This window comes from Rhinolophus hipposideros (assembly GCF_964194185.1).
Source record: "Rhinolophus hipposideros genome assembly, chromosome: 11".
In the NCBI taxonomy this organism is placed as follows: Eukaryota; Metazoa; Chordata; class Mammalia; order Chiroptera; family Rhinolophidae; genus Rhinolophus; species Rhinolophus hipposideros.
The window spans coordinates 66,615,548-66,636,136 of record NC_138057.1 but is presented as its reverse complement, the minus strand read 5'-3'; the positions used below and the strand labels follow the sequence as shown (position 1 = coordinate 66,636,136).

Here is a 20,589-nt window from a genome sequence, read left to right as displayed (position 1 = left end):
CTGTCAGGAAGGGGATCAAACATATTAATACAATTGTGTTTAGATGCAGAGAAAATAGAGTGAGATTTGGTTCTTCTTGGGATCCGTGGAACTCACGCTAGTTACTCCTGCTAGGTAAGCCGAAACATTACATAGCCTTTGAAGGGCTGAAGTTGTGTCAGCGCTGACACACGCACCACTGCAGCCCTCAGGAAGGAGAGGGGAAAAAAAGATAAAGGTGCATGAGTTTTGTGGGGGCAGCGCCAAATTGCAAGTTGTCCTGACAGAATTAGAAAGGTACTCATTAGCTGCCTCGTTTTGGTTATGGAAAATTAGATAGTTTTGGTTACATAAAACCCATATACCAACTTGAGTCAACCCAGAAACCTTTGAAAGGTAACATCACGATGAGCACTGCATGTCCCCATTTAACCCTGATAAAGGGAAGTGGGTTATTGGTCCAACTCCACCGATGAAAAAACTGAGCTCCAGAGGGTCTAAATTCCTTCCCAGATGCAGCCCAACTATTGAGTCAAAGAGTCAGAATTGGGTTCAGTTCAACAATCGTTTCTTGGACATCTCTTTTGTGCCTGACTTTGTCTGGGCACCAAAGTAGCAACATAGCCCAGTATCATACATTTCACTGGGATTATGGGACTATGTGAAAATCTGATGAAAACTATGGATCCTCTTCCCAGGGGAGGAAACACACACACACACACACACACACACACACACACACACCTGCACACACACACTATCTTTGTATAGTAGGCTGCAATTTTAGAGAATACAGGTTAAGAAGTCCTGGCTAGTACAATCAGATGTGAATCCCATCCGGTTTCACAAACTGAGAAACTAGTTTTTAAGTCAGATGGGGCCTGAGGGTGGAACCCGTGCTCTGGCTGAATTTGAATCTGGGTTTCGCAGGTAGCAATGGAGAAATCGGGCTGTTGTACTCAACTTGAGGACATCTCTTCTCTTTGCTGCAGGCCGCCTGGACACCAGGCCCTTTTGCAGTGGCCGGGGCAACTTCAGCACGGAGGGGTGTGGCTGTGTTTGTGAACCTGGCTGGAAAGGCCCCAACTGCTCAGAGCCCGAATGTCCCAGCAACTGTCACCTGCAAGGCCAGTGCCTCGATGGGCAGTGCATTTGTGACGAGGGCTTCATTGGAGAGGACTGCAGCCAGCTGGCCTGTCCCAGTGACTGCAATGACCAGGGCAAGTGCGTGAACGGGGTCTGCATCTGTTTTGAAGGCTACGCCGGGGCTGACTGCAGCCAGGAGGTCTGCCCAGTGCCCTGCAGCGAGGAACACGGCCAGTGCGTGGACGGCCAGTGTGTGTGCCACGACGGCTTTGCCGGCGACGACTGCAATGAGCCGCTGTGCCTCAACAACTGCTACAACCGCGGACGGTGCGTGGAGAACGAGTGTGTGTGTGACGAGGGCTTCACAGGCGAAGACTGCAGCGAGCTCATCTGCCCCAACGACTGTTTCGACCGCGGCCGCTGTGTCAATGGCACCTGCTACTGCGAAGAAGGCTTCACGGGAGAAGACTGTGGCCAACTCACCTGCCCAAATGCCTGCAATGGCCAGGGCCGGTGTGAGGAGGGCCAGTGCGTGTGCGACGAGGGCTTTGCTGGTGTGGACTGCAGTGAGAAGAGATGTCCCGCCGATTGTCACAACCATGGCCGCTGCATTGACGGGCAATGTGAGTGTGACGATGGCTTCACGGGAACTGACTGCAGTGAGCTCAAATGTCCCAAGGGCTGTAGCGGCCACGGCCACTGTGTCAACGGGCAGTGTGTGTGTGACGACGGCTACACTGGGGAGGACTGCAGCCAGCTGCGGTGCCCCAACGACTGTCACAGCCGAGGCCGCTGCATCAAGGGGAAGTGTGTGTGCGAACAAGGCTTCCAGGGCTATGACTGCAGTGAAATGAGCTGTCCCAATGACTGTCACCAGCACGGCCGCTGCGTGAATGGCATGTGTGTCTGTGACGATGGCTACATGGGTGAAGACTGCAGGGATCTGCGGTGCCCCAAGGACTGCAGCAACCGGGGCCGCTGTGTGGACGGGCAGTGCGTGTGTGAGGACAGCTTCACCGGCCCCGACTGCTCAGAGCTCTCCTGTCCCAGCAACTGCAATGGCCAGGGCCGCTGTGTGAACGGGCAGTGTGTGTGCCATGAAGGCTTCATGGGCAAAGAGTGCAAGGAACGAAGGTGTCCCAATGACTGCAACGGCCGGGGCCGCTGCATGAACGGGCAGTGCGTGTGCCATGAAGGCTTCACGGGCCTGGACTGCGGGCAGCGCTCCTGCCCCAATGACTGCAATAACTGGGGACAGTGTGTCGCCGGCCGCTGCATCTGCAATGAGGGCTACACTGGGGAAGACTGCTCTGAGGGTGAGTGCCCATGCTCAGCCTAGCGAGGTAATGGCCATGACTGAGTGTACACCTGGTATGCGTTGGAGAACGAAGTGTCTATCTCTCTCTCTCTCTCTCTCACACACACACACACACACACACACACACACACACACACACTCTTTGAAGGGACCCTGGTCATCCCCCTGTTACAGGGCGACCTATTTGAAATCTCAGAGGCTCAGAGAGGTTATGAAATTGTCTCAAGGACACGTGCTAATACATCACAGAGCTGATACATGACCATACCACCTAATTTGTCTACACTGAGTTTAGCACCCATTGCCCAGGATGAGGTAGATGAAATGAGAACCTCCCTTTTGCTAAGCTTCAACCCTCTTTCGTACTTCCCATTGACACTGAACCAATAATAAACTAAATCCCTCTATTCAGATGGAAGTAAAAACTCCACTAAATTGAATGGACAGTGAGATTATTTAAAACAAACTTTTAAATACACTGTGCTGAAGACTAACTGCTGATCACCTATGAGGCAGCCTGCCTCTTAAATCATTTTTGCTGTGCTGTCTTCTATCCCAAGGGTTATGAGCTCCTTAAAGGATCACTATCCTTACAATTAGCACAAGGCATGGTATACAGTAAGTGCCAGTAATAAATCAGTAAATACTGATTGAGTAAAAACACAGTGAACACCCGTAATGCTCATGTTTAATAAACGTCTTCTTTGTGCTTCTCTCATCCCCCCATATTGTAATTGTCATAGTGGAGAATTTCTACCGTGGTTAAAAAGCTATTGGTAGATAAGAATAAATAAATGGCTCTTTGTTTAACGTGGCAAAAACAGGAAAGCCTGAGTGCAAAGAACCCCGGCTGGCAGGCGGGAGATGAGAGTCCCAAATTTGATGAGAGAAACAAAGTTGGGCAAGTCCCTCTGCCTCACTCACATTTAGAAATCGAAAAAGTTGGACCAGATGAGCCCAAAACCCCCTCCCAGTACTAAGGAAGTCTGACTTGAAGTTCAGAGCAGGGAGCTAAGCTTAGGCTGCACTTTCTCATGCAAATGGCCTGAATCTGAACGAAGGTCTGGGGCATGGCACAGTCAGAGGGGCTGGTTCACAAAGAACCTTAAAGACCACACTGCAGACATGAACGGTACCCTGAAGGCAATCCAGCCACCAAGGCTTTTAAAGATGGGTCTCCCCAGGGTGTCCTGCTGAGAGCTGCATTTTAGAAAACGGAAGGTAGATCTCAGGCCTCTGTGACTGGCAGTGGAAGATACAGGTCGGGGGAGAAAAACCTAGAAAGAATTTATAGGGTACATTACTGACCCCAGCGGTCCTTTCTTATACCCAACAGTGTCCCCTCCCAAAGACCTCATTGTGACAGAGGTGACAGAAGAGACTGTGAACCTGGCCTGGGAGAATGAGATGCGGGTCACGGAGTACCTTGTCATGTACACGCCCACCCACCAGGACGGCCTGGAGATGCAGTTCCGCGTCCCCGGGGACCAGACGTCTGCTACCATCCGGGAGTTGGAGCCGGGCGTGGAGTACTTTATCCGTGTGTTCGCCATCCTGGAGAATAAGAGGAGCATTCCCGTCAGCGCCAGGGTGGCCACTTGTGAGTGAGCACAACCGCCCTGGGCAGCCGCAGCTGCCCTCCCCTCTCCCAGTGCAGACCGGCTCCCAGGGGTCACTGCCGCACCTTTGTCCCCACAGCTCTCTAGCTGGCCTTTCCTAGTTACACCAGTTAAGATCCTGGGATCCAAGTAAGCCCACTGAATATTATTTTTAAAGAAACTCCTCATACACTAACTCTTTTCACTCTTAATCCTATGAGATAACAGCCATTGTTAACCCATTTTACAAATGAGGAAACAGACTCTGAATGAGTGGTTAAGCATCTCATCCCAAGTCACACAGTTAATAAGTGGTAAAATGGGATTTGAACCCTGGCAGTCTGGTTGCATATTTATGTTCTTATTCTATTCTACTATTATCTTCCTGCGGAGCTCACTGGTGCATGTGCGCTCTCTCTCTCTCTCTCTCTCTCTCTCTCTCTCTCTCTCTCTTTCTCTCTCTCTCCCCATATATATATATATATACATACACACACATATATACATATATGTGTGTGTATGTATATAGATAGATAAGTCTAGATATTTATAGATATATATCTGTATATCTCTATATACATATTTTTTAAGTGGAAATATTACAGTTTAAGTTGTTCCTTTAAGAGTTCAATGTCAGTATAATTTTCTTCATAACCTAAAAGCAAGTTGTGGCTAAAAATGGGTCCTTTTTTTGCTGAGTAATCGTAACATTGTGTGCCATGTTAAACTTGTGCTACCTGCCAGGAAGCGTGCCCAGCATTCTACATGGAATATATCCCTCAGTCCTGAAAACATTCCCAAGGGGCAGGCATACTCACCTCCTTCTCCTGAGTAAAGAAACTGAGGCTGGGGGCATTCCGTGCGACTTGCCCACACATGCAGAATTTGAAATGGTGGAGCTTACAATCTAGTCCACGTCTGTCCAGTTCTAAAGGCTGTGTGCATATTAGGTTTAGCCATATGAAATTGCCAATATTTAACCATATGTCTGGTCCTAATATTGGTTTTCATGCTGCCTCGCAGTGGGCAGCTCCCCAGAAGAACCCTGAAATAGACTCCAGCTCGTATGATCAGCCCTGACTGTGGCAGGCCCCCGCCCTTGGGTTCAGAGGAACAGGGCCATGTCACCTCCACCACACATGTAGCCATCCTTAGCTCCTCTCTGTACTCTTCCTGACAGACTTGCCTGCACCAGAAGGCCTAAAATTCAAGTCCATCAAGGAGACATCTGTGGAAGTGGAGTGGGATCCTCTGGACATCGCTTTTGAAACATGGGAGATCATCTTCCGGAATATGGTAAGGGCACAAAGGAGCGGGCACACCAGGAGCTGAGAGGTGGTCAAAGGGCTCTGCAGACTTTTATACCAACTCTAGTTCCTTGGCTTCTGGTGGGGGACATGACCCTAATTAGCCCCTGTGTGTCTGCATATACATTGTAAGTGATTTTTAGTGAGTCAATAAGCATAGCACTTAGGGCTGAGAGCCTAGACAAGTAGACATTAAGTCATTTTTGGGTTCCCAGTGTTCTTCACAGTCTTGCAAGTCTCTACTCAGAGAAGAAATAGTCCCTGTCTCAAAATGCCTGTGGGCCTAAAGCACAGGTGAGGCAGAGATGTGGGTTTCTGGGTTCAAGCCCAGGCTCTGCCACTAACTAGCTGTGTGACTATGGGACAGCACACCTGACTTCTGTGACTCTGGCTTCACAGTCCAGCAAAGGAGACATTAAGGCTGTGGCTGCAGAATTGCTTTGTGGCTCTCTGCCACTTGATTTGCGTGTCCAAGTGGTGGGTACAAAAGTTTATGAGAGAGAGAAACACACTTGAAAAATGTCTTTGTCATCTCTTTACCGTCAGCACCTAGCATACTGATGAAATGCCTAGTAAGTGCTTCGTGAATAGACGAAAGAATAAATGAGGAATGCATGAATGTGAAATGAGTGAACCTCATAAATGAAGAGGCTGGCACCTCCTCTAGGTCTTACCAAGGTGCCCCTACCTTTCAGAACAAAGAAGATGAGGGAGAGATCACCAAAAGCCTGCGGAGGCCAGAGACCACGTACCGGCAGACTGGCCTAGCTCCTGGGCAGGAATATGAGATCTCTCTGCACATCGTGAAAAACAACACTCGGGGCCCAGGCCTGAAGAGGGTGACAACCACCCGTGAGTATCACCTTTAAGACCACTGACACAATGATAACGCTGACTGTACCTCATGCCACCTCTGCTTGATAACATGCCCTCTTATACAGCTCCTGTACCAATTAGCTTTTGCTACGTGAAAAACAAGCCTGAAACTTAGTGGCTTAAAACAATACTTCTGCACGTTGATGATTTGGGTTGGGCTCAGCTGGACAAGTTTTCTGTTCTTGACTGGGCTCACTTATGCATATGTGTGGGCTGGGGGCTGGTTGGCCTAGGATGGCCCCAGCCAGGATGGCGCCTTTCTGCCCCACGGGTCTCTCAGCATCCAGCATGCTAGCCTGGACCTGCTTTCATGGCAGCGGAGCGGGCTGAAAACTGGCACTGTATCACTTCTGCCAAAGCAAATCTCAAGGCCAGTCCAGATTTACGGGGTAGGGAAACAAATGGGGCTATATCTTGAGGAGAGGAGCTGCAACGTGATATTTCAAAGTGGCACAGACACAGCAGGATAAATAACTGAGACCATTGCAAACAAGCTACTGCATCATCTAACTGAATATTAGCACAAGTCCTGTGAAAGAGCTAGGGCAAATATTAACGTTGTTATTATCTTTGAAGCCTAGAAACTGAGGCTTAGAGAAGCTAAATCAATGTAACTAACACCACGTGGTTGATACTCTCAGGACCGTAATTGTAAGCCAGCGTCCAGTTTTATAACTTGAACTCCATCACCACGAGCATGGCGTGGGCTCCGGTTTACGTAGAATGTGGACTCCACATCTTCAACAGGAACCAAAATAAAATGTCACTCACGACTAATGACATCAGAACTTCTTGGAGGAAGGCTAGGGTTTGGCATGGCTAGACCATTTACTGTGAGGGAAATTTGGAGTTGTTCTACCAGAAAGCTAATTTTTTTAACAAATAAAGAAATGAAATGATTTTCACTGCCATTTGGGAAAACGTCTTTATCTTTTTCAAAACAGCCTATGTGCCAACTGCTTAAGGAATTGACTCTTCTTGGCAGGGGGTTGCTGGAAAAGTTAAATCTGTTGACTAATGACAAGAAAGAACATCTTGCATTTAAATATTTGCACAGTTTGCCCAGCTCACAGCCAAGTCATAGGACTGTCTTCTTCATAAGCAATTGTTTTCCATCATCTTGACAACGTCCCTCTGTGGTAGGTAGAAGGCAGGTACCGACAGGAAAAAAATCATTAGATCACCAGAAAGGCGTAAAAAAGATCAAGCACATGCTTATTTGCTATAGAGAAGGCACACTGAAAATACAAAAGACATTTCTTTCATCAGCCCTTTTTTCTTTTTTAATCTAAATTGGGGATTGGCTGCTTTATTTTCTTCGTATTGCAGGACAAACATCCTAACATTCGAAATTCTATAATCACATAAATATCAACACCGAGACTTAGATATTTACCTGTTTAGTTTGCGGCTACCCAAACTTTTTCCAGGTGTAAAGGATCTTAAAGATTTGGTGCCAAAACATTTTTGACTCTTTCCCTCTGATCTTTATAGAGGTGGTCTTACAACCATTTTGGTCATGGGAATATTTTTGAGAGGCCCCACATTTGGAGGAGAAGAAAGGGCGTGGGCTTTGGACCCATGCAGTCCTGAGTCTGAATTCCAGCTTCACCACTTCTCTAAGACTCTGACCCACCATCTGGAAAGTGGGTTTATTGTATTCTCCTTGTGGAGCTGTCATGAGAGTTGAGACATAAATGACAAAGCACTGTGCTTGGCCCATGGTAAGCACAGGAGGAGGGGAGTCTCCTCTATTCAAGGGTCCCCAGTCTTGGGGACCAGTGTCCTTGACTGACTCCCAACTTCTTTAATAGAAGGGCTGCTAAGGAAGGCAGCAGGTAGGGTTTGGGTGCTTGCTAGCCCCTGTGAGAACACAAAACAGGCAGCTTCCCTGTTGAATTGTAGCATCGTTTTCATTGTGCGTTTTATGAGTTCATGATCTGTGAGCTGAGAGTGATGTATTAACACTGAGAATTCAAAAAAATAGACTCTGCAGGTTTCTCACAATCAGCTATGAATTATTCCTTCTTCTCATCCCCTGTATAAAACCAAGTTCCTTTCATTTGCTATTGTTTGCTCAACCAATGCTGAAAACACAACTTAATTATTTTTTAAAATGAAGAAAGAAGGAAACATGGACCGAATGTATAGTAAGTCTTAATTTTAGACATTTACTGAATGCCTGGAATGTTTTATTGTTTACAGTAAAATTTTTTACATAATTTTTAAGAATAGAGTTAAGACATAAATGACAGAGCCTGACTCTATGCTGGGGATGAAGAAAGGTCAAAGACCCTCTGTCTGAATGAATGGATGACCCTATCTGAATTGAATAATACAGTTTGAATAAACTGTAGAGAAATCTATTACAGAACAGTGAGAAAAATGCAATATTAGAATACTCTTCTTTTTAATTGCGGTAAGAACACTTAGCATGAGATCTACCCTCTTAATGAGTTTGTAAGTGTACAATATAATATTGTGGACCAACCACACAATATTGTTCAACAGATCTCTAGAACTTAATCATCTTGATTAACTGAAATTTAAATCTGTTGGGGAGGGAGTATGCGTGTATCTGATTGCAGCAGGACCAAAGAGGGCTTCTCGTTAGGAAGTGAGATTTTGAAGGATGAACAGGAGATTTTTCAGAAGGGGGTCGAGGGCAATCTCAGGAAGTAGAAACAAAGGAACAGCAAGTGCAAAGGCCAGGAGATAGGAAAAAGCATGACTTATTCTCAGAGCCTTGAGCCACCTGCTATCTGAGCATAAAACTAAAGGGTAGATGGAGCAGGAGGTGAGTAACTGGGCAGGAGGAAAATCCAGATGAGGATACAAAGATAGGTAGCCATGGCCTATCCTGCCTAATTTTTTTTTCATGAGAAGTTCCTGTCCATACGCTGCCAAGACAGTCTTTGCTTCACAGAAAAACAACAGAGACCAAGTCAATGTTTTTAAAATCAAGTTGCCCCTGAGCTCGTTCCTTCAATTTATGAGAACAGTAATGATAATAATAACAGAGTAACAACCACTTATCATGTAACTGCCATGCTTCAGGCTCCATGCCAGATGCTTTGCAACCAACCATTATCTCCCTTACTATTCGGGGGGGTGGGGTGGGGCAAAAGAAAAATCCTGCAAGGTAGCAGTCATCATCCCTACTTACAGCTTGTCCAACAGGAAATTGAGACTCAGAAAGATAATGAAAGGTCAAGTGGTCAGAATTACACCTAAATGTACTCAGATGGATCTGGATGGCTGCCAGCCCTCTCTCTGCCCCCACCCCCACCCCCCCGCACTGTCCCCAATCTCTGAAATGGCTCTGTCCTCTGCTCATCACAGGGTTGGATGCCCCCAGCCAGATCGAGGTGAAAGATGTCACAGACACCACTGCTCTAGTCACCTGGTTCAAGCCGCTGGCGGAGATTGACAGCATAGAACTCTCCTATGGGATCAAAGACGTGCCCGGCGACCGCACCACCATCGATCTCACACATGAGGAGAACCAGTACTCCATCGGGAACCTGAAGCCAGACACCGAGTATGAAGTGTCTCTCATCTCCCGCAGGGGCGACATGTCCAGCAACCCTGCAAAAGAGACCTTCACAACAGGTAACGGGCCTCCCGCTCTTTTCAGTACCAGCAAAGAAAGGAGTGCAAGACTTCCACCCCACCCTGTGTCAGGGTGTCTTCCAGGCTCCTTTTATTTATTTTTTTTTTAATTAATTTTATTGGGGTGACAATTGTTAGTAAATTTACATAGATTTCAGGTGTACAATTCTGTATTACATCGTCTATAAATCCCATTGTGTGTTCACCACCCAGAGTCAGTTCTCCTTCCATCACCATATATTTGATCCCCCTTACCCTCATCACCCACCCCCCACCCCCTTACCCTCTGGTAACCACTAAATTATTGTCTGTGTCTATGAGTTTTTGTTTCTCATTTGTTTGTCTTGTTCTTTTTGGTTTATATACCACATATCAGTGAAATCATAGGGTTCTCTGCTTTTTCTGTCTGACTTATTTCACTTAGCATTATACTCTCAAAATCCATCCATGTTGTCACAAATGCTCCTATATCATCTTTCCTTAATGCCGAATAGTATTCCATTGTGTATATGTACCACAACTTCTTTATCCATTCATCTATCGAAGGACATTTTGGTTGTTTCCATGTCTTGGCCACCGTAAACAAAGCTGCAATGAACATTGGCGTACACGTGTCTCTATAGAGAAATGCTTTTATATTTTTGGGGTAGATACAAGGAACTCATGAAACTCAACAACAAAAAAACAAACAACCCAATTGAAAACTGGGCAGAGGACCTGAAGAGACATTTCTCCAAAGAGGACATACAAATGGCAAATAGACATATGAAAAAATGCTCAACATCGCTAATCATCAGAGAAATGCAAATGAAAACCACAATGAGATATCACCTCACCCCAGTCAGAATGGCTTTCATCAATAAGACAAATAGTAACAAGTGTTGGAGAGGCTGTGGAGAAAAAGGAACTCTCATACACTGTTGGTGGGAATGCAGACTGGTGCAGCCGCTATGGAAGGCAGTGTGGAGGTTCCTCAAGAAATTACAAATAGAATTACCATATGACCCACCAATCGCTCTCCTGGGTATCTACCCCAATAATATAAAAGCGATATTGTCATTTTTCTTGAATGGCAGGAGGCTTTCGTATCTCAGCTTGAATTGTCAGACGCCCCCTCTCCTGGTGCCTGGTATTTTCCACACAAATGTCCCTTCCTCTCCGCTACAGGCCTGGATGCTCCCAGGAATCTCCGTCGCGTCTCCCAGACAGACAACAGCATCACCCTGGAATGGAGGAATGGCAAAGCAGCCATCGACAGTTACAGAATTAAGTACGCGCCTATCTCCGGAGGTGACCACGCCGAGGTCGAAGTCCCAAGGAGCCAACAAGCCACAACCAAGACCACACTCACAGGTGAGCTCCACACCTCAGACCCAGCCCGCCCTGGGGACATGTCCCCCTGTTGCAACCCGCCAGCCGAGAAAACAGTGCAGTTCCCAGCAATCCCTCTCACTTGAACATCAATGAGTCAGTCTGTAGAACATTCCAGACATTGAGAAATTATAGCCTCCAGGGACAGCTCAGAGCATTTTTATGATACTGTGAAAGCCTTTCCAGTTTGGGGGCTGAATTTCAACTTGCATATTCTGCCTTAGGTCTGAGGCCAGGAACTGAATATGGGATTGGAGTGTCTGCTGTGAAGGGAGACAAGGAGAGCAGTCCAGCCACCATCAATGCAGCCACAGGTGAGGTACTCCTGGATCCCCACCACTGGGCCAGCACCGCCAGACTCCATGGGGCCGAGGAGGCAGAAAACCTGCTTGAAAAGATAGAGTAAATGCCCCAAGGGGAAAGGGGCCCCTAGGATCATCGAACCCAGATGTCTAATTGAAAAGTAATGTAAGCGTACCACATCTGAATGATGCCAACCGATGCTGCTCTCTTCATACAGGAAGGGGAACGAGATTTTTTTTGGGGGGGCGGGGAGGAATTGGAACCAGACTGTATAAGACATCTATAGACTTTTTAAGTTGGTAACCAGTTCCATGTTGTTGTTTTTTTCATACCATTGACTAATCAAAACACATCTGGGGGCGTTTTCTCTGTGGAAAACTCCTAATATATATTGTATATCCTGGTCATGCAGATTTATAAGTGACAGGAACTTAGGTTAAGTCAGACTTTGCTCTTACCTCTGGCTTCCTGGAGCCCCAGCCTGTGGGTAAGGAGCGTGAGGAGCCACCTGATTTGAAGCCATTGATTCTTTGTTCGAACTTTATTTTTGCCCCTGGAAAACTTGTAAAAAAGAAAATGCTTCTCTCTACTTCTCTGCCAGTCTCCTCCTTACCTCCCCCCAGACACTGTGAAGAAAATGGAGGCTCGTATGCAGAGGGCATAGATCGTGCCTCCTTGAGCTTCCTTGGTATGCAGGAACCCGTGCTGACTGCTTACATACTCTTTTCTTTTATCTTTTTAGTTGGGTCATTGTAGATTCACATGCTATTGTGAGAAATAATACAGAGAGATCTTGGACTAAGCCCCTGGCCTGGTTTCCCCCAATGGTAACAACTGTGTAACGACAGGACAATATCACAAGGAAAGTGACATGGATACAATCAATCAACTTGATTCAGGTTTTACACGTTTTACATGCACTCATGTGTGTGTGCTTAGTTCTATGCAATTTTATCACATGTAGATTTGTGAATCCCTCACTACAGTCAAGGCACAGAATAGTTCCGTCACTAGGAACTCTCTTGCTGTACTTTTTATAGGCCCAGGCCCTCCCTCCCTCCCCCCACCCCTAACCCTTGGCAATTATGAATCTGTTCTTCATCTCCGTGATTTCGTCATTTCAAGAATGCTACATAAAAGGAATCATGCAACCTTTAGAGGTTGGCTTTTCCACTCAGCATAATTCTCTTGAGATCCATCCAAATTGGTTCTTATGTCAATAGTCAGCTCCTTCTAAATGCTTTTAATTGAGTAACATTTTGTGGTATGGATATACACTATATTCTTTTTGATCTTCCAAAAATCCAATGAGGTAATGTACAACGGCATTTACAAAGGTGAAAACTGAGATGCCTGAAGCCACGCAGCCTTGTATGGCAGCCCAGAGCCAGCTGAATTACAGCCCCAGAAGCAGCCTGCCTCGCTGAGTGTTTACCTCTCTGTTTTCTTCCCAGAAATGGACGCACCCAAGGACCTTCGGGTTTCTGCAACTACAGAGACCACCCTGACCCTGCTCTGGAGGTCCCCGCTGGCCAAATTTGACCATTACCGCCTCAACTACAGCCTTTCCTCAGGCCAGACAGCAGAGATGCAGCTTCCCAGAGACACCACCTCCTATGTCCTGAGAGGCCTGGAACCTGGGCAGGACTACACCGTCCTCCTGAGAGCAGAAAAGGGCAGGCACAAGAGCAAGGCCGCGCGTGTAAAGGCTTCCACAGGTGAGGTCAGCCCCTGAGCTCCCTGCAGACCGTCTGTTCACTGTGAGTTTTGCAGACTCAGAAGCCAGGATGTCTTCATTTGCAAAAAACAGGTGGAAAGACATGCTACTTTCTCTATTCATGAAGACACTAAATACCACTTCTCTTTTTCTCCTCTCCATTGATTCAGCAAATTCCCTTGCTGGGTGATCAACAGTAGGTTTTAGATATTTCTTCCTGTGAGAATTTAAAGCATCAGTGTTTGTGTTTGTCTTTGGTTCTTCTTCTTCTTTTTTTTTTTTTTAATTTTGTGCATTTTACAGAGTTTTAAAAATTGTTTATCTTTCCTTCCCTTTAGCCTAACAGTTAATTTACTTTTCATTTTATTTCTTTTTCAAGATGACCAAGATGTTGGTAATCATTCTTTGGTTGTTCCCATTAAATGTTTTCATTACAGGTCTTTTGCTTTCCTCTAAGGTTACCTGAAAACTTGCATACAGTCCTTGGAGCCTTCCACAATGCCCGTCTCATTTTCTCTTTCTTCTTAGTTATGAAGAGGTGAACTTCGTTTTTCTGTATGAAAAATATGGACATATAATTTTGGCCCCCAAACATTCAAGATATATAGGTGGGAAATGTTCATGCTTTGGGGTTTGACAAGTAATAGTTTTTAGTTTCAATTTAATTAGTAAGAATTTATGGAGAACCCACCGAATACATTGGGGTGTGCTAATATTGGCAGGAAGAGTAGGGCACAGGCTACACACTATTATTTTGACTCGTGTGCTCCTGTTCACAGACCTTGGTGAACACTAGATATTCAGAATATTAGACAAAACTCAATCAAGGAAATTGAGTGATGGCGGAGGGGCGGGGCCGGTCAGGAGCAGACAGAGAAAGTGTCACGGCAGAGACGTTACTACCACTGAATCTTCATAAGAAGTAAAGGGGCTGAAATGGTGGGCAAATTTAGAAATGCCTGAAGAGTCTTGGTTACTTCTGAATACGTTCACCTGCATATAACAGAAAGCTCAAATGACAGTCATGTCAGCAAAATAGAAGTTGGTTTCCTCTCATAAAATAAATCTGAGGATAGGTGATTCAGGCTTAGTATAGCAGATCCAAATTATCAGGGCCTCAGGCTCTTTTTTCTCTTTCTGTTCCACTAATCTTTGTCCTTGGCTTCCATTCTCAAAGTCACCTCCGTGTCACAATATGGCTACAGCAGAACAGCCTACATGTCTGTGTTCTAGGCAGCAGGAAGGAGGAAAAACCAAACCCAAAAAGGAGGACCTCCTAGATGAGTCTTTCTGGAAACGTTTCTACTCAGGCATCATTTGCCATTCCTAGCTACCAGTAAGTCTAGGAAAGGTCGTCTTCTGGTTTATGGTTGTTTTTAAGAAAGAGAGAGAAGGGATGTTTGGAAGACCAAGAACAACCTCTTTGGAGAGTCGAAAGTGAGCCCCGTAGTCAATCCTAATGACTGTGCGTGGACTGCTTCCCACCCAGGTGTGAGATGACCATCAAGGAGACTGTGAAGGGGAAGCTTAATCATAGGTGAGAGAGGGACAGAATAGAATCAGGAAGGAATCAATCTATGGTGCAGATCTGAACGTTTTAGCTTTATAAACATGAGCTAATTAGAAGCTGTCAAGTGTCAACAAAGAACAAGAAAAACAAAAGAGGGAATTCCTTCTTCTTCACTTTCTCCTCCTTTTCCTCCTCTCCTTCTTCTCTTTCTTTGCTTTTGCCTGAGTTTAACAAATGCTGTTGTCAAAGAGCATTTCCTACTCCACTCAGTCATATTACCCTCTGGCTACAGCCACATTATCTCCTGTCTTCAGTGGGGAAGTCCAGGCCGCAGCAGCCCAAGGGGATGAAAACTTTCACATGAACCACAGCTTGGTATTGCTTTGTCTCTGACAGCGAGCCCCATTTTGGCATCCCAAGGGTTCAGTGATGTCGTTTCCCCAGCCATGCCTCCTTACGATTGTTTCAAAGAAATCATGTTGTATATTTAAAGACATTTCTTTATTACAGGGAAAATGTGCAAGTCCCTTTTATGGGTTCTTCCCCCTGTGCTTCCAGAATATTTCTCTCTTCGGCTTTCTCTATAGAACTATTTTATTTTATTAAAAGTGAGGTGGGTGTTTCTTTCCTTCTGAATTCTGTCTTCCCAAGTCTCCTACATTTACTACAGTCAATAATAATACTACATCTGTGTTCTGTGCTAAGCTCTAGAGATGCTAGATCAATTAAGACAGGTCTGTGCTCTAAGGAACTCACTATCTAGTAAACAGACAACACAACACTCTGTTTGCTATAATTGGGGGTGCAGAGGGTACGACAGGAGCACAAATGCCTTCTGGGCATCAGGAAAGGCTAAAAACGGTAGGAAGCTTTTGGATTGATACATAAGAGGCAAACAGGTTGTGTTGTAGAATATGTAAAGAAGTAGAAATCCAGGCACCTGGCCTTGGTCAACATGTGGGAAGAAAAAAGAAACAGAAAAAGTGGAAGCTCTTGGGTAAATGTACCAGGTAGCTACGAGTCTTGAAATGTCCAAGGGCTCTAGGTTGAAACCTCGGAAGAAAGGGACTCCCGGTTCTACATCACTAAGTTCTTAACGGCAGAAGTCTGTACAGTGCCATTCATACATAGTCTGTGAGATTTATGGAGAAGGTGTAGAATTGGCAGCCCCAAAGTATTTGTCCCAGGAAATTCCAGGGTTTTAGCCGTGGAATTGAGCCAAAGTGAAAGCCTTTCCCTTCATGCAGCACCAAACTAAAAGTATGCATAACCTAGCTGTCCATCAAGCTATGGCATGTCCATCACACCTGAAATAAAATCCAAAAACCTGACCACAGGCTATGTGGCCCTAAAGAATCTGACCTGTCCCATCTTTCTGACTGTGCTCCTGCCACTGTCCCTTTGCTCATTTCACAATGGTCACCTGGCCTCACTGTTCCTTAAGTATGCCTGCCTTTACTCATCCTATTCCTGCTGCCTAGGTACCACTCTTCTACCAGATCCTCACATAGCATCTCCCTCATTGCATTCAGCTCAAATATCATCTCAAAAGACTTTTCTGGCCACCCAGATAAAATGGTGTCCCGTCCTGATTTACCATTTGGTGCTCCTTCAGAATTCCTCATGAGACTTATACGGGCTCCTATCACTCAGTAGTCGGTTTATTTGTCTATGGCCTGCCTCTTACTAGCAACCAAAATAGAAGGTCTCTGTCTCCTTTATCCAGGGCTGCATCCCCAGTGCCTTGAATACAGCAAAGCATAAAGCCTGTGCTTTATGAGCATTTGGGGGCCCCAGTTGCTCCAGAGGCAGTATTTACATAGAATCCTCTGGTCTTCTCCCTCTGCATTAACAGCCCAAATTCTCTCCCTTGAGGATTAAGGAGAAGGGAAGGGAAGTCATTCCCCTGCAAAGTCTTCAGTTAAGCTTAATCGGGATAGAAAAGGGAGGAAAAAAAGAAGGATGGGAGGAAGGGAGAAAAGGAAGGGCTGATAAAGGAAAGAAGGAAGGAAGGAAGGAAGGAAGGAAGGAAGGAAGGAAGGAAGGAAGGAAGGAAGGAAGGAAGGAAGGAAGGAAGGAAGGAAAAGAGGAAGGAAAGGAAGAAGGGAGGGGGGAGGGAGGGAGGGCGACAGGGAAGGAGAAAGAGAAGGAGGAAAGGGAAGAAAGGAAGGAGCGTACTAGCCCTGTCAGCACTGAAAAAAATGAGTGTTTGTTGGGCATATTCTCCCAAACCATTCTGTCTCTGCATTTGTACTCTGATAAACTCAAGGAAACCCTTCTTAAGGTGGAGACCATGAATTTGCTTTGAGCAGTAGGGGACATAAAGCAGGGAGGATATGTAGAAACACAGACAATAAAGCATCTTTCCATACCAGTGGGGGGGAGGGGAAAATTTCCCCTTTCCCTTCTTAGTTCTTCTGCCTGGTCAGATAATTCAACTGACATAAGACAGATTACCAGGAGTCAATAACTAAATTTAATTATGCATGTACATAAGGGGAGGTCCACAAGAATATGGGACCCTAGGACAAATTGGGCAATTGAAGCTTATATGCCACCTTGAGCTAAAGTGAAAGGAAGGTTAATGGTTTGGACTTCAAAGGAGAGGAAGGGAATTCACTAGAAATGTTTGGTAAACAAATGTTTGCTGGGCCATCTTTAACAATGGGACAGAGAGGGCTTCGTCTATCACACCTGGTTCACATTAAACCATAGTTGTCTATGATGATAGCTCCCTTCCTGGAGCAGGTACTCTACCTAAATTTTTTTTAAGCTGTTCGGGGGAAGGTCAAAGTTTCTTCTTAAGTTTCTTAAAAATCACCAACTTCAAATAACAAATATTCCCAAAGGGGCATAATTGGAGGTGGCGAACTCTGTTCCCCTTTGCCATCTACAACATGGTGGGAATCTAAAGATTTAATGTTGACAAAGCTACAAATTCCAACCAGGCCAGCTGGTCAACCCACTATCAGCACAGAAATGGGATGTTGAAATAAATTCTGATTTCCCAGGCCCACTGACATTGTTTGAAGGGTAGATGCCAGTGCACAGCTGTAAGAAAAAGACAACAGCCTTTTCATAAAGAAATGCCAAGAAATGGAGTATGGAACTATACAAGGGAAACACTGGGCTTCTGGGGCAGTAAGCCCACAAATGGGTCATGTGCTAATGAAATGTAGAGTCTGCCTTTATTATGACAAGCCTCTTAGTAGTCACCTCAACTATTGTCTGCTGTCATATTATGCCCTCTCTTGTCATATCATTTCCTCTCTTTTTGTAATTTTTATCCCTCTCCCTTTAATTTATCTACTGATTTTTTTCATGGAAGTTACAACTTTCACTTATCGGACTAGCATTTGGTTAGTGAAGGGATGTGGATGGAGAAACAATAGCACCCACTACAGAAACAGCTCACTAAGTATAAACTGATGCTGTTTCTTGATCTGCCTACCCCTCCCCCAGCAAAAAGCGGTGAAAAAGAATAGCCAATATCTTGGTGGAAGTGCCATTACCATGATTATTACTGTTTACTGAGCAACATAACATTAGGTGAAAATTATTAACTGTACGAACAAATAAGAAGGATGTGAGGGGCATTGTGTAATAGTGTTAGTGGCATATAAAAAAGCTGATTCAAAGAGAGAAAAGATGGTTCTCATCAGGAAGAGACACTTGCCATTGTGGATCTCCTGTCCTCTCTTCATCCATCTTTATCGCAACGGTTTAGCGGATAATCCGTAATCACCTCCTCCCTACCAAGTTAGGTCACTCTCACATCTCTTATAACTGGGTACCTGAAATTGCTTTCATGGAAAAAATTTGTTTTATGTCAGAATTAGAGACACAGCTTAAAAAGGCAGTTCCCTGGAGAGGAAAGACAGTGACTTAATCCGCATAAAGGGGAAAACTCAATGTCAGCTCAGTTTCTGACAGGCAGTTATGACAGCAGTAAAAAGAGAGAGAGAGAGAGAGAGAGAGAGAGAGAGAGAGAGAGAGAGAGAGAGAGAGAGAGAGAGAGAGAAAGAGAGAAAGAAAGAAAGAAAGAAAGAAAGAAAGAAAGAAAGAAAGAAAGAAAGAAAGAAAGAAAGAAGGAAAGAAAGAAAAGAAAAGAAAAATTTCCAGGAGAGTGGGATAAGAAGAGGAATTTGTGGGCCATAGGTTTGATATCCTTAACCTTATTGGTGTCCTTAGATTGGTTTCATCCTGTCTTTTTATGCATGAGCGCTGTTGGAATATTTGAAAAGGACATACTCCTGAGTGTATTTGTCTTAAATCCCAAGAGCAAGGAAGTAACTGTTACACCTGGAGTGCTGCTTCTGGCCTCACAAGGGCTACGGGTTTAAGGATAGCTGACTGTCCCTTTCTTTCTGCCAAACTATGTCTATCATTTTGACTTTTGGGTCCTCTCTTTCTAATCGAGATCATATTTGTGCGGTTAAACTGCTATAACATTTTGGGTGTGAACTTCAGGACATGAATTTGGGTTAAATGAGGAGTCCATAGAATGTAGTTCAAGATCAGGTATCCCAAACATATTCTGTACAGGGCCAGATAGTAAATATTTCAGGCCATGTGGTTTCTGTCACAACTACTCAACCATGCCTTTACAGCACAAAAGCAGCAGCCAACAATACTTAAATGAATAAGCATGGCTGTGTTCCAATAAAACTTTATTTATGACACCAAAATTTGAATTTCAAATATTTTTATATGTCATAAAGTCGTCCTCTTGTTTGGATGCTTTTTCCAATCATTTAAAAAATATAAAAATGGTTGTGAGCTCGCTCATTACCAAAATAGGCAGCAGGCCAGATTTGACCTTCAGATTGTAGTGTGCAGACCCCTGTTCTAGACCAAACAAGATTTGAAGGAATATAAGTTTTGCCAATATGAAACAATTAGAAAGAGCATCCCCCAGGACCTGGGAAAGTCTGAATTCAATGTATTCTTGAAAAGAAATGTTTTCCCCCTCATGAAGGATATCTTCAATCCAATTGCAAGCGAGGATTCAAGTTAGAAGTCTGCATGAATGGACACATGCGAGTACAGCTCATTTGAAATTCGCTGCCAGAGTGAGACATAAATAGAGAAGAAAAAATTGTTCTTTTAAATGAGCTCAAAGCAGTTCTTCCTCTGTTATTTACAGGATTCACTTCCAGAGAGAGTCCTTTTTCTTCCTAGATCATGCAAAATCCACTTAAACTCAGCCCTGAGTAAATTGTCACTTGGAAGACATATTCAGACAAGAGAGTTTTTATTGTGCTTTGTATGTTCCAGAGATGAATGAAGATGGCACATCCCATTTTAACTGAGCTTAATAAGTTCTGTTTTTCCCAGGCTTTCTTTCTGTTTAGAAAGGGACAGTTTCACCAAGACTCACTGCCTTGCTCAATGCAGCCTTACATGTGTTGGGTGAATTTATCTCTCATCTTCCTGAAATCGTTTATGTAAAGTAATTTGACAGAAACTGACAAAAATCCCAACATAAAGAGAGGATGAAACAGACCTCCCATAGGAGATTAAGGAAGTATGGACAGGAAGAGAATCTAAAAGCAGCCAATTTTCTCAAAATACAGAAGGCTGGACAGCTCAGACCAAGAATAGCCGAAGCCTGTTTCTTCTGATCTCATCCTTCTTACAAGAGACACTTTTCCAAAATGGAAACCGAAGTCCAGAGCAGTAGTAACATAGATGGGTAGAGTTGTCTAAATCCACAGGACACTGGTCTGTGGGAAAATACCATTTCCAAGAGGCAAACCCAAAGAATGCATGCAACAAAGCAAAATAAATATATTGATTTTTCTGTTGGTGTTTTTATCGTGACAGCACTGTTCGGGGATGCGGTGAGTGAAACGCGGCACTCAGGCCCCCGTGGCCTTTCGGCATTGGCAGCGGGTTTGCCGTTTTGGGGT

General features: G+C 44.8%; 1 protein-coding gene across 2 annotated transcripts in view; it reads left to right on the top strand.

The window, feature by feature from the left end:
* Nucleotides 1-20,589, top strand: part of TNC (tenascin C) — an 88,950-nt gene that overhangs the window by 27,343 nt on the left and 41,018 nt on the right. For both annotated transcript variants that reach the window (XM_081065940.1, XM_081065941.1), the window contains exons 3-10: nucleotides 972-2,381; nucleotides 3,720-3,983; nucleotides 5,162-5,277; nucleotides 5,984-6,140; nucleotides 9,507-9,776; nucleotides 10,944-11,129; nucleotides 11,372-11,461; nucleotides 12,905-13,168. In XM_081065940.1, coding sequence (XP_080922066.1) covers nucleotides 972-2,381; nucleotides 3,720-3,983; nucleotides 5,162-5,277; nucleotides 5,984-6,140; nucleotides 9,507-9,776; nucleotides 10,944-11,129; nucleotides 11,372-11,461; nucleotides 12,905-13,168 — 2,757 coding nt within the window. The remainder of the gene's footprint in view (nucleotides 1-971; nucleotides 2,382-3,719; nucleotides 3,984-5,161; nucleotides 5,278-5,983; nucleotides 6,141-9,506; nucleotides 9,777-10,943; nucleotides 11,130-11,371; nucleotides 11,462-12,904; nucleotides 13,169-20,589) is intronic.